Raw genomic sequence first — 12158 nt, 5'->3', positions numbered from 1 at the left:
GTACATTTTGACTCCACAAAATGGCCGACAGGATAGGCGCGTGTGTAAAAGTGCGTTTTCTTTGTGCAAAGGGTCTGTAGTCAATATGGTTTGGGATCTTTTTCGAATTGACTGAGGCTCTGATGACACTTACTTGTAGCCATTTCGAATCTCAGTCTTTTTAAAGCATGGGATGGCTGCCAAAGCCTCAGGTTTCAAATAGGCCTCATGTGTACATTTTGTAGTGGCGTTTGACAATACACTGCATGTGTAAGGGCAGCTGCTTGTAAGGTTGCTCAGAAAAACCATTCACATTACTTTCCTAGTTGTTTAGGTGATCCAGAAAGGCTGTTGACGATTCTTTTCCTTGTTGCCTTCTTGCGTTTTTTTTTTTTTAATGAACTTTGTTCTCATTATTGTTTTTGGGTCGTTGTACTTCCACATACACCAGGAGCCAAACTTCAAAGAGCTGCATTCGTACTGAAAGTGGCTTAGCACTTTAAAGCACAACAACTTAAGCCAAACTACTAGGTCACATGTACAATTTGTGACTGGTATCCTGATTATTTCTGTCGAGTAGAAAATTAATGAGCAATATTTTCTGCTGAAGTGGCTTTATGAAATTGGGCCCCAAGCACAGACAAATTCTGATTGGACTTTTGTTTTTGAAAAGCTTAAAATGATTAGTGCACTAGTCACAACATTATAAAATCTGATGTTTTTTTGGCAGGTAACCTGTTAATTTATGCCCAGCGAGTTTTTTCAGTGCTTCAGACACATTTGTGATGCAGGTTTTATGGGCTATGGAGTAATGTGGGTAAATTTCCAAGTATAAATCTTAACTTCCTTTTTTGGTTATTTTTTTCAACCAAACATGTCGGGAAAACTTTTTGTGTTGAACCAACTAAATAAACATGTCAGATAAGTTAACAAGTTTTTTCCCTTACAATTAGTTTTCCGGGAGGAAAATATCAAATGTAATTGTCAGGGGATATTGATTGTAATTTCATAAATTGAGATGTTTGCGGCAATTCCTAAATGCCCATGGTTACCAAGCCACGAGGACAGAGCCATGCCCAAGCTCAAGCTGTGGTTTCACAAAGTACCTATGTAACAACAAATAATGTATATTAAAGACACTGGACACTATTGGTAATTGTCAAAATCCAGTCTTCTCACTTGATGTATATCAACATATGCACAAAAAAACAAACCTGTGAAAATTTGAGCTCGATTGGTCGTCGGAGCTGCGAGATAACTATGAAAGAAAAAAACACCACTGTCACACGAAGTTGTGTGCTTTCAGCAGATGCTTGATTTCGAGACCTCAAAATTCTGAACTTGAGGTCTCGAAATCAAATTCGTGGACTCGAAAGCTACGTCACTTCAGAGGGAGCCGTTTCTCACAATGTTTTATACCATCAACCTCTCCCAATTACTCATTATCAAGTGAGGTTTTATGCTGATAATTATTTTGAGTAATTACTAATAGTGTCCACTGCCTTTACCTTTAAACAAATGTTTTGTTTAGACTTAGTTAAATTATTAAGTAATCTCCCTACAATATCACCTTAATAATCTGCATTTAAACAACAATATAGTCACAATTATTATTTTACTTTACACAAAGTCTTCTCTATCTGCAAGTGGAGTTCAATCGAAAAATTTGAAATATCAAGTTGACTTCTTTTTTCTTAAGAACTCAAAATGTCCACATGAAACTTGCTTTATTTCGGCTGTGTTTATTTACTTGTTAGTCAGATCTTTTCTGGGAAAGGAAATGTTGCCAACTATTTTTACATCTGTTTACTGTTTGTCAGGAGTTATAACCCAATATTTTATTTATTTTAGTTTTGATGTGAGCATGTGTAGAAATGTTAGATTATTTTATAGCCAACAAACAATATCGAAGAAAAAAAAATCATACAAGAAGATTGTATGCTCTTTCATGTGAAGAACATTCAAAATGGTGTATTGAATAACTCTGTATATAACTTATCAACTACTTAAAACAAACGTAGACTTTAGGCTGAAAATTTTAAAAAACAGTAACTACCTTTTGTTAATAATAACAATGTTTTCAATAAAAAAAATGTGTAAATAGTTCTGCGAATATTTGGTGTGTCCGCTATGCTTTCTTACTCCTTTGTTTTGAGGGATTGTAGAGTTTCATGTACACTTTTTCATTTTTTTGCTTTTTACAAGTACATTTCCGTACTTAGATAAGATAAGAGGGGTTTCTCTCTGAGTAAAGCCAAATAGCGCCTTAAGCCGTGTTCGCACTGGACTTAATTTGGGCAAACTAACCGAGCCAATGGGTAACTTACCCATTTTAAGTCCAGTGCGAACAGCCTGGGTAGTTTTCCTGACAGGTAACTTACCCACACCGCGCGGTTAGTTTAACCGAGCCAAGGTGCCCAGGAAGATTGACCGAGTGCCCAGGAAGATTGACCGAGTCAGTTTTTTATTCCTCCATGACTGACCCAAGGAATTAGGATATCAATGAATATGACTCCTAAGGCATTTCTTTTTTGGTGCTTTTACAAAAGGCTCAAAAATTCATCCCTGATGCTCCATGGAGGCAATTTTCTGTTTCAAAAGGCCCTTGTCTTGGTGCTCTATGAAATAATGTTGCAATATAAAAATGTCCTCATAAGGGCGCCCTGGGGCGCCCTACCCTTTAAGAAGAAGAAAATACCCAAGTGCCTTTGCTCTTTTTATGTTGTTGCAAAAAACACTTTCTGCCGCAAATTAAAATGCGCCTTATGATCAATAGAGGGCGGTATTCAACTTTAAAGGGACACCAAGAATGGCCAAATTTAACCACAGAGAACATGGCAGAACTTCGGCCTTACAATTATTTACAAGCGGATTGTCCTGATTTGTTAGCCCATCCCGATGCAACAAACAAAAGACAAAAGAACTAAGTGGTGTTGCCGTTGTCGGTTGCCTTGAATCATATAGAGGCTAGGACAACAAACTAGCCTGTGTGAACATTTAATTTCAAAAGGTAGAAGTATTTTTTTATAAATATTGCATAATATGTGGAGTGGTTAGGGCCTACCATGGAGGAATAGAATAATCCGTAATTGGATACACAATCTGAGAAACGTTTCATGCAGAAACATTTCTCAGGAAACCATATTTCTTTGAAGGGGTCATTTTTAGGCTAACCTACCCTACCTGTAATTGAAGAAGTTCTACGTTTATTTTAAATATAAACACCCATTGTTAATGACATCATCCTTTGTTGATAACAATTTGTTAAGCTTTATGATTCATGTCAAAGATATTAAAGACAAATATTGTGTCGCACAGTGCAAACTTTATTGAAAAAAACTTCGTGAAAAAGGTATGAATCCCTGCCCGTTACGCACGATTGTTAGCATTTTATGGAAGGGTACCCGACCTTTTAATGATCGGATTATTTCGTCAGTCTTTGGCGGGTTGGTCATGACGTCACTCAAGTGCTCGTATAATGTGGCGGCCATTTTTGTTTGACACTCATTCACGTCGGTTGCGCAGTGTACCGGTCATTTGAAACGGTTTTTTTTCTTCATCGAAATTTCACTGCATTTGCTGTTTTTACACTGGTTTCGTACGAACAGAAGTGTGTAATAACAATCAAAGAACCCTTACAATCTGCCAAAATGGGCGACAAGACGCATGCAAAGGAGCTGGACCAGTGGATTGAGCAGCTAAACGAATGCAAACAGTTGCAGGAAAATCAAGTCAAACAGCTATGTGAAAAGGTGGGTCACCTGCGCTTTTGGACAAGTCGTCATTCGGTTTCGTTTTTGGATTCGTTTTGGTTTTTTATAACGTCCTACTGTTTTTGTTTTTCATGTGAAAATGTTGATGCTTCGCCTGACCTTTAGATTCTATTATTATCTGGTTTTATTTGAGTGCATTACTGTAATTTCTGACAAACATCTTGCATTCTTGGACATGTTTTGTTAATTTGACTTTTCTATGACGATTTGGTTGGGAAGACCATGGAGGTAGAAGACTAGCTAGCATGATTAGCTTTAGCTAGCTAGGGCTAGGCCCTCACATGTCAATTTAAATATTCTTCATAAAAGGTTACCATTCATGTTTTTCAAATGACAATAGCCTCATAGTTTTAGAAAAGGTGACAAAAACAAGTGCTAGGCCTACTCTTTTTTTTTACTCATTTTGACAAAAACAAAAACTATCTTTTTAGTTTTTACATTTGATTATAAATTTGAGTTGACCAGCCATGCCAACCTCGGTTGTTATGGCCGAACAAAATTATACCGGACGGTTGGCGCGGTGTCGGGTAGATGTATATTTTTGTTCATTGACCGAGGAACAAGTGGTTGGCTAAGTAAATTTAAATTGTCTTTTTCCTTTACTTCGCTTTTTTGTTTTTTAAATATCAACATCATTCTGTCATCTGACAACACTTTGAATTGGTGTCAGGACACTTCGCACCTTTGCCACTTCATACCCTTGACGCTTCGTACCTTTTCAAGGTACGAAGTGACTTCTTACAAGACACTTCGTACCTTCTCACGAGTCACTTGTTTGTTTGTTTGTTTGTTTGTTTGTTTGTTTGTTGGAATGATCTTCCCATCAAGGGAACTCGGCAAACTCCCACAAGGGATATGAACACCAAGCTGGCAATAGCCAATCTCTCTCACAAACATTGGTTTAACGTCTATGATTATGAATTACACAAATCAAGCAATTGTGATTCAATAACTAGACGACAATATTTATTCTCTAGTCATAGTGAAATCAGCGGTTAACTGGGGGATTCGAACCCACAACCTTGTGATTGCAAATCCTGCAGTCTAACCACTTGACCACGGTGACGAAGAACACATACAATGTTTTTTCATCTCGGAAAGGTCTAAAATAAAACCGTAAACTGTCAACATTCTGTCGCCAAAGCGAAAACAAAATGGCTGACATTTTGTTTGTGGAGGGAGAATGGTCACGTCCATAGACTTGGTCCCAAGTCTGTGATCATGCTAAAACAGCGCCCTCTTGTGGATACACTTCCGTCATTAGCCTACAATGCATGCAATGTGGCTGATGCAGAGAAACAACTGCAGTTTTTAGACTTGGAATCAAGTCTATCACGTCATGTGCGTTGATACTGCAGATACAGTGCAACGGCTGTTTACATGTTCCTGTTGCATGGATCAGCAGACACAATTTAATAAAAAATAATAATAAAACATTTTGCCAGTGTTTTTTAGAAAAATGTCAGTTAAAATTAACATTTAGGAAGTCTGCAGTGCAAGTTTATGTGTATAAGTGTATCCCTGGGTATTAAACAACCTTTTATCTAATTAAAAAACATGAAACAGAATTTTTTGTGCCTGAAACGGAATTCATGTTTTTGTCAAACGGAATTTGCACTTTTCTGAAACGGAAAATCAGTGGCCCTAGTGGTAACTTGCATTTGGTCAGCTGATGACTGTTAATGGTGAATGCTGTGCTGAAATATTTAGTGTTACTCTAATAAATAACTTTAAATTACATGTATGTAGAGTATCGAAGTATGCTTGCCCATACTTGTTGCAATTTTTTCACAAATGAGATACTCTTATTTATTTTAATCTTGGATCTTCTAATGGAAACATTTTGCATACATACATTTGATACTTTCTCATGGAAAAAAATTCAATTCTGCTACAAATTACGAACTGAAGTTCTCCGGTTTTACAGGTTTTTTTTTTTAAATCGAGCCCTGTTAGTGTTAATGTTGATTTCAATATTGGGGTTGATTTTATGAAATGCTTATTGTGTTGTTATTTACAGGCTAGGGAAATCTTAACGAAAGAGTCTAACGTCCAAGAAGTAAGATGTCCAGTGACTGTATGTGGAGACGTCCATGGTCAATTCCATGATCTCATGGAGCTTTTTAGAATCGGAGGGAAATCCCCGGACACAAATTATCTCTTCATGGGCGATTACGTGGATCGTGGTTACTACTCAGTGGAGACAGTGTCGTTACTAGTGTCGTTAAAGGTGAGTCAAGTTAGGCTGTTTGGAACCTTAGTAAATGAATGAGAAATTGTTCATGGTTTCCCCATAATAAGTACATATTACAAGCCTGATATTCTTCCTACTTGCCTATTTTGCATTTTGTTTGGCTCTCAGAAAAATCAGTAAAATAGGTATTGAACACCCATAAAAGTCAATTAATGCATACACATGTAGGTCAGCCCTTGTGCTCATTAAAGGTTTCCCTACTTTTTTCCTAAGGGTTAAATGTGTTGTTGTTTTTTCAAGGTGAGGTTTCCGGAGCGTATCACCATCTTGCGTGGAAATCATGAAAGTCGACAAATTACTCAAGTGTACGGTTTCTATGACGAGTGTCTACGGAAATATGGCAACCCCAACGTTTGGAAATACTTCACCGATCTCTTTGATTACCTTCCCCTTACTGCTCTGGTTGATGGTCAGGTATGTACTTTTGGTGTAAGCTTGGGCGATACCGATTTATTTTATTCACGATATATCGCCGACAACATATCGCGATATTCGATATAATCGCAATTAATTGAATTTGACATCATAAGGCCGAACAAAATAATAGTTGTGTTTTCGGTTACCCGACCGTCCCTAGAAAATCACGCCGACCCTACATCTTTTTATTCGTAAAAACGATATAAAATAAAATCTTATGGTGCCGACCCTAAACCTCATTTTTGTGCACATCGTCCTGGATTTCTTCTTCGTTTTTTCCTTTATTTTTTTACTCATTCAAACATGAATGTCGGACACTTCAAACCTTTTCCATTTCGTACCTTGGTCACTTCGATCGTACCACCACGTAATTTCGTGAGCTAGCTCCTACAAAAGTACTCCGTCGGCAAATTCAGTCACTTCAATCGTACGTACAGTTGTACCCACCGGCACGCCGCGTGTCGTCCCGTCCTTCGGATCGTTATGATTTCGTCCGTCCACACACACACACCACACGCACCAGGACCTTCTCGACAAATTCAGTTGTTGTGTTTATATATTCTAGAAGTGTGCTTGCAACACTTGCGCAAATTGAAGACGTGCCTACGCAAATTAAAACATTTTACCTGCGAGAATGTGCACATTTCCAACATTGCGCATTGGAATTTTGAACTTGCGTGACTACTTTTTTTGCGCGGTTCTGTGACGTACTTGGGCTCGTCGAAAAAGGAGTGCAGGGGTGTTTTCAGAAATTTGTCACTCCGTTTATTTGCAGATAAAGTTGGGGGTCAAGCATTGCAATTTCTGAAAAGTTATTTTTTGCAATTTTGTTTTTATGACTTAAGAATACATTCATATAAATGAGGAAAGTGTTTTTGAAAATATTTGACAAGGGTCAACACAAGCATGGTGCCCCACCGAGACGCAATCGATCGAGACTTCTCAACTCCTTTCGTTGCATGCATGTGCTGTACATGAGTATGTAAATATACATAAACATGTACATCTAAACCAAACATGTACTATGTGTGTACGTGCGGCGTGTGTTTGTGCATGCCGTGTACTGTGTGTGTCACGGCACCGCATGTAAAAATAAATAGTGTTTTTCGCTGCAGCATCATGGCGGCACAGCTGGGGACAGGGGGAGTCTTCGCATTGCTGCAAGGGATCTAGCATGGTGTCTCCACAAACCTCACATATTTATATTTATTCATTTACTTTTACATAAAAACTGCAATAAAAACATGTTGTTATTTGTTCTTGAAAGAATGGTTACATGTTCTTGTGTTTGTATTTGTACTCAAACCATCCAATTTCAATTGGTGTTAATTAAGTCAGATACATGTATTCACAAATCAGTGAATAGACAGTACTGCATGTAGGGACTATTGATATTTACATAACAAATTTGACACGGTCAGTTTTTCAATTGAGTGCGCAAAATAAAAAAAATATCGGAACATTAGCCTACCCTAATTTTCAGAGCCATAAAAACTTTAAGCAAAAAAAAAAGTTATTGCCTACCTACCTACCCTATTCTCCTGCCACAGTGTAATAGGAAACACAACTATTCTTTTGTTCGGCCTAAGTCTTCAAACTCCAAGTGAAAGTTGTAGAAGAGACAGTCATAGCATAAGAGGTGTTATAATGACCTACTCTTCTGGTTTTACTCCAAACCTATGGGGTGCAAGATGTCTCAGCTAGGAAATACATCGTGATATTGCGATATTTAATCGATATCGCGGTATATCACGATATATCGATATTTCGATTAAAACCAAATCGATCCATATCGAAATCGTTTCCAAATTAATAGCGCGATATTTGATGATATCGTGATATCGCCCAAGCTTATTTTAGTGCTCCCTTAGATCTGTCTATACTAGTGTTTCTACTCGGTACCGTGGCCCTATTTCATAGAACTGCTTTAAGGCACAATAAGTAGTTAAGCACCAGTGTTGTAGCCACGATGGATGGTGCCGGGCCAGAACTAAAATAATTCGCCGAGCACTCTGAGCAAAATACACTGTGCTGTCTAGCACAGATTTCCCCCAGATTGCCCTTCAGCAATGATGGCCCCATCTCCAAATTTTGTCGAATAGATTGCCTTGGTGGACTGAATAGACCAATCCAGTAGGCTCCGCCCACGACGCACGTGTGAGCAAGAACACGTTGGGCTCTCCAATGCCTTTTTGCACAACTCTGCCGAGCGCGCCAAGCATACACGCACGCATGTCGGACCTTAGTGTCGGACCTTCGTTGCGTTGTGATTGGTCAATATGCAATAGGGCGGAGCTTAATGGATCGGTCTAGTGAATTAAGAGCCCACCACTAAAATTAAAATTACTTCAACCTTCGCCTTTGTCGACATCTGCTTAATTTCTCTCGTATAATAGGTGTTAAATTTGCATACAGGGATAAAGAATATTAATTTTAAATAACCTTGCATTTTTTTTCTTTCTTCGTTTATTGATTAATTTACTTATGTTGTTGACTGATACAGATATTCTGTCTTCACGGTGGTCTGTCGCCCTCTATTGACACATTGGACCACATCCGAGCACTGGATCGCCTACAGGAAGTTCCTCATGAGGTAACTTAAATATTTTTAATGTGAATTTTTCAGGATAAAATATATAAAAAAACGTTTCATGGCTGAGGTCAAATGTTACTTCCTTGTACATATCCATGTCACAAAAGAGGAAGATGCATAAAGGAGACACCATTAAAGGTATACAACAGTCAGGTAGTAGAGCTTAGACAATAGTCACAGAGAGTAGTCATGTTTTGTGTTTTTTCATCTCGGAAAGGTCTAAAATAAAACCGTAAACTGTCAACATTCTGTCGCCAAAGCGAAAACAAAATGGCTGACATTTTGTTTGTGGAGGGAGAACGGTCACGTCCATAGACTTGGTGGTCACGTCCATAGACTTGGTCCCAAGTCTGTGATCATGCTAAAACAGCGCCCTCTTGTGGATACACTTCTTTATTAGTCATGTTTTGTGTTATCGGATGTATACATGAAAAATAAACCTGTTATAAACATTGCAGAACAGAAACTGAGAAGTTACATGTCGTTATAGCAGACATGATGTTCTTCCGACTTCATTTCTGATTTTTTTGCCCATGAGAGAAACCAGCTGATTAAAATTAAAATAGCCATGTACGTTAGCCCTTGTACTCGGTTAAATGCTTCTATTTTCTTCAAATGGCCAGATATCATGCATGTTATTTAAAAATTTACCAATTATTTAGGCATGTGCTTTCTCAAAATTTTCTTGAAAGAAGTTAAGCAGTCACCAAAAGGTGAATGGAATAGTCCACAATATGTCCAAACCCGTAGTTGTGTATTTCTGTCGATGCGCAGAGTCTGTAAACCGCGTGAGTTGTAACATAATGAGGAGCCTAGTCTAGAATAATGGGAAACTAAGGTCAACGAGTCATTTTCAGGATTAAGGCTGAGTCACACTGCAGCGATTGGTTGAATTGCTCCGCGTAGAATACGCACACGCTCATTCAACCAATGGAATGTGTTCTCTTTTCGATGTTATTGTTATCGTTCTCGTTATCGCTGTAGTGGGACCCGGCCTTTAGGGGATTTAGCTGCACAAAATTGTGTTGTTAAAATCGCTTGTTTTAGCATACGTGAAGTTACAATTTTTCACTACGGGTACGAATGTGCACGCAGACGTCGTAGGTGAGCATGCAATAAGCCCAAAGTGACGACATCACCTAGAAACAAAATTTTTTGACATTCACCTTCATGGATTTGCTCGCGTAACCTGCAGCTAAACCTCGAAAATGTCTTACTTTGCAAATCTCATCCCTGATTATCATACTAATGATATCTATCTTGTGATTTTCCTTTCCAGGGTCCTATGTGTGACCTCCTCTGGTCTGATCCCGATGACCGTGGTGGCTGGGGCATCTCACCTAGAGGTGCTGGCTACACCTTCGGACAAGACATATCGGAAAATTTCAATCATATGAACGGCTTGACTTTGATATCTAGAGCTCATCAACTGGTCATGGAGGTATGTATTATCAATAACCGGGCACAATTTCAATTAGACTTTTAAGCTGGGGACATTTGTTTTTTTCAACATAATGCAGAGATGAGGCAAAATTAGAAAGAAAGATAGAATAAAACATACAAGCGACAGTTACAGGTTTGTCTACTTGATGTTTATAAACCAAGAACCCCATGGAGGTTTCAGTTTTATTTGTGGGAGAAAAATCAAGAGAATTATGCCAGAGAGAAACCATGCAGTTGGGTATGGATTGAACACCCAATTCACATAGTGCCTAAGCGGGACTCAAACCAGGGTCCCAGAGGTGGAAGGCGACGAAAGATACCACTACGCTAAACGGACCAACAATGTTGATGAGTTGTCAGGCCTTGAACTTTGTCCTTGAAAGGGCCCAGCATTTTGCTCTGGTAAGGGGCACACTGATGATAAACATGTAAATTTGTATTGGGACTTTGCAAAGGGCATTTGAGCACAAGCACAGGGCACCAAGGCAATTGGTGTGGGTGCCTTCAATCAAACTATCAATCAATGTACATTTATCTTCCATGTCGACAATAACAAATTAAGCATACAGTAGAAAACAAAATAATATCGATGAGTATAATAATGAAGGAGGGATGCCAAATAACTTAACAGTAATACAATGTATAGAAATTTGAAAACAAAAGCTATACCGAAATTAACGAGTTTAATTAACGAGCCTCGAGTTTAATTTGAGGCCCAGGTTGTGACTTTGAAACAAGCAATCTGTATAACAATCTATTGATTGTCTCCCTACAGGGTTATAACTGGTGTCATGATCGCAATGTAGTCACAATTTTCAGCGCTCCTAACTACTGTTACCGATGCGGGAATCAAGCCGCCATCATGGAGTTAGACGACGCACTAAAATATTCCTTGTAAGTGCTTTGTTTATTTCAGATATCTGTTTATAAAACTATGGAAAATACTGCAACATGTAATGTCAAATTTTGGAACCTTGAGAACTCATAACACTCCCATACTGAAAACTCTTCACTGTCCCCAATTTTGTTGAAGGTATTTCATTCCTTGCATGGTTCTTTCCCCCCGACTATGATAAAGAGATTTCGCAAAGCTACGGATTTGTCAACACTATGTGTGTTCACGTGATATGTAACTGTAGCTTCCTTCCTTTTCATGCGCATAGTACAATGGATACAAGAACTCATACAATTTTACGTTTTAGATGATTTTTAGCTGACCTTCAAGTCAAGGGAAATCAATAAACACCCACAAGGGGATATAAACACCAAGCTGGCAAATATCTCTCTCATACAAACATTGTTTTAACGTCTATGATTATGAGTTGTACAAGTCAAGAAATTATGACTCAGTAGCTAGATGACAATAATTATTCTAGTCATTGTAAAATCAGTGCTTCGAACCCACAAACTTGTATTTTGCAAGTTCTGAAGTCTAAACTTTGGACCCGGCGACTTCAGAACTTGCTAAACAAATATTCCATGGTAGTTATTGATTGATTGTTTTATATGTTCCCACCCACAGTTTACAGTTCGACCCAGCACCGCGAAGAGGAGAACCCCACGTAACCAGACGTACACCAGACTACTTCCTGTAAATAAAAAATCCCCTACAAAAAAAATTGTGAGTTGTCTTTAGTAGCATTACTGTGTATGTAAAGAGTTCGCCAAAGGTACAGTTTTAAAACACAAAAAATGCCCT

At 38.4% G+C, this 12158-nt stretch overlaps 1 protein-coding gene across 1 annotated transcript; it reads left to right on the top strand.

Moving 5' to 3' along the window:
* Positions 1-3474: 3474 nt before the first annotated feature.
* LOC117303687 (serine/threonine-protein phosphatase 2A catalytic subunit beta isoform) lies at positions 3475-12158 on the top strand. The gene is made up of 7 exons (XM_033787955.1): positions 3475-3731; positions 5773-5982; positions 6247-6420; positions 8927-9016; positions 10296-10457; positions 11235-11353; positions 11982-12158. The coding sequence occupies exons 1-7, from the start codon at positions 3630-3632 to the stop codon at positions 12052-12054; spliced, it is 930 nt and encodes a 309-aa protein (XP_033643846.1). The 5' UTR covers positions 3475-3629; the 3' UTR covers positions 12055-12158.

This window comes from Asterias rubens, chromosome 20 (genome assembly GCF_902459465.1).
Source record: "Asterias rubens chromosome 20, eAstRub1.3, whole genome shotgun sequence".
Classification (NCBI taxonomy): domain Eukaryota; kingdom Metazoa; phylum Echinodermata; class Asteroidea; order Forcipulatida; family Asteriidae; genus Asterias; species Asterias rubens.
The sequence above is the reverse complement of the archived record's forward strand: the minus strand, read 5'-3'. Positions and strand labels throughout refer to the sequence as shown.

Coding starts and splice junctions, on each gene's coding strand:
- LOC117303687 (XM_033787955.1), top strand. CDS start 3,630: ATGGGCGACAAGACGCATGCAAAGGAGCTGGACCAGTGGATTGAGCAG. Junction 9,017..10,295: donor TACAGGAAGTTCCTCATGAG/GTAACTTAAATA, acceptor TTTCCTTTCCAG/GGTCCTATGTGTGACCTCCT. Junction 11,354..11,981: donor GACGCACTAAAATATTCCTT/GTAAGTGCTTTG, acceptor TCCCACCCACAG/TTTACAGTTCGACCCAGCAC.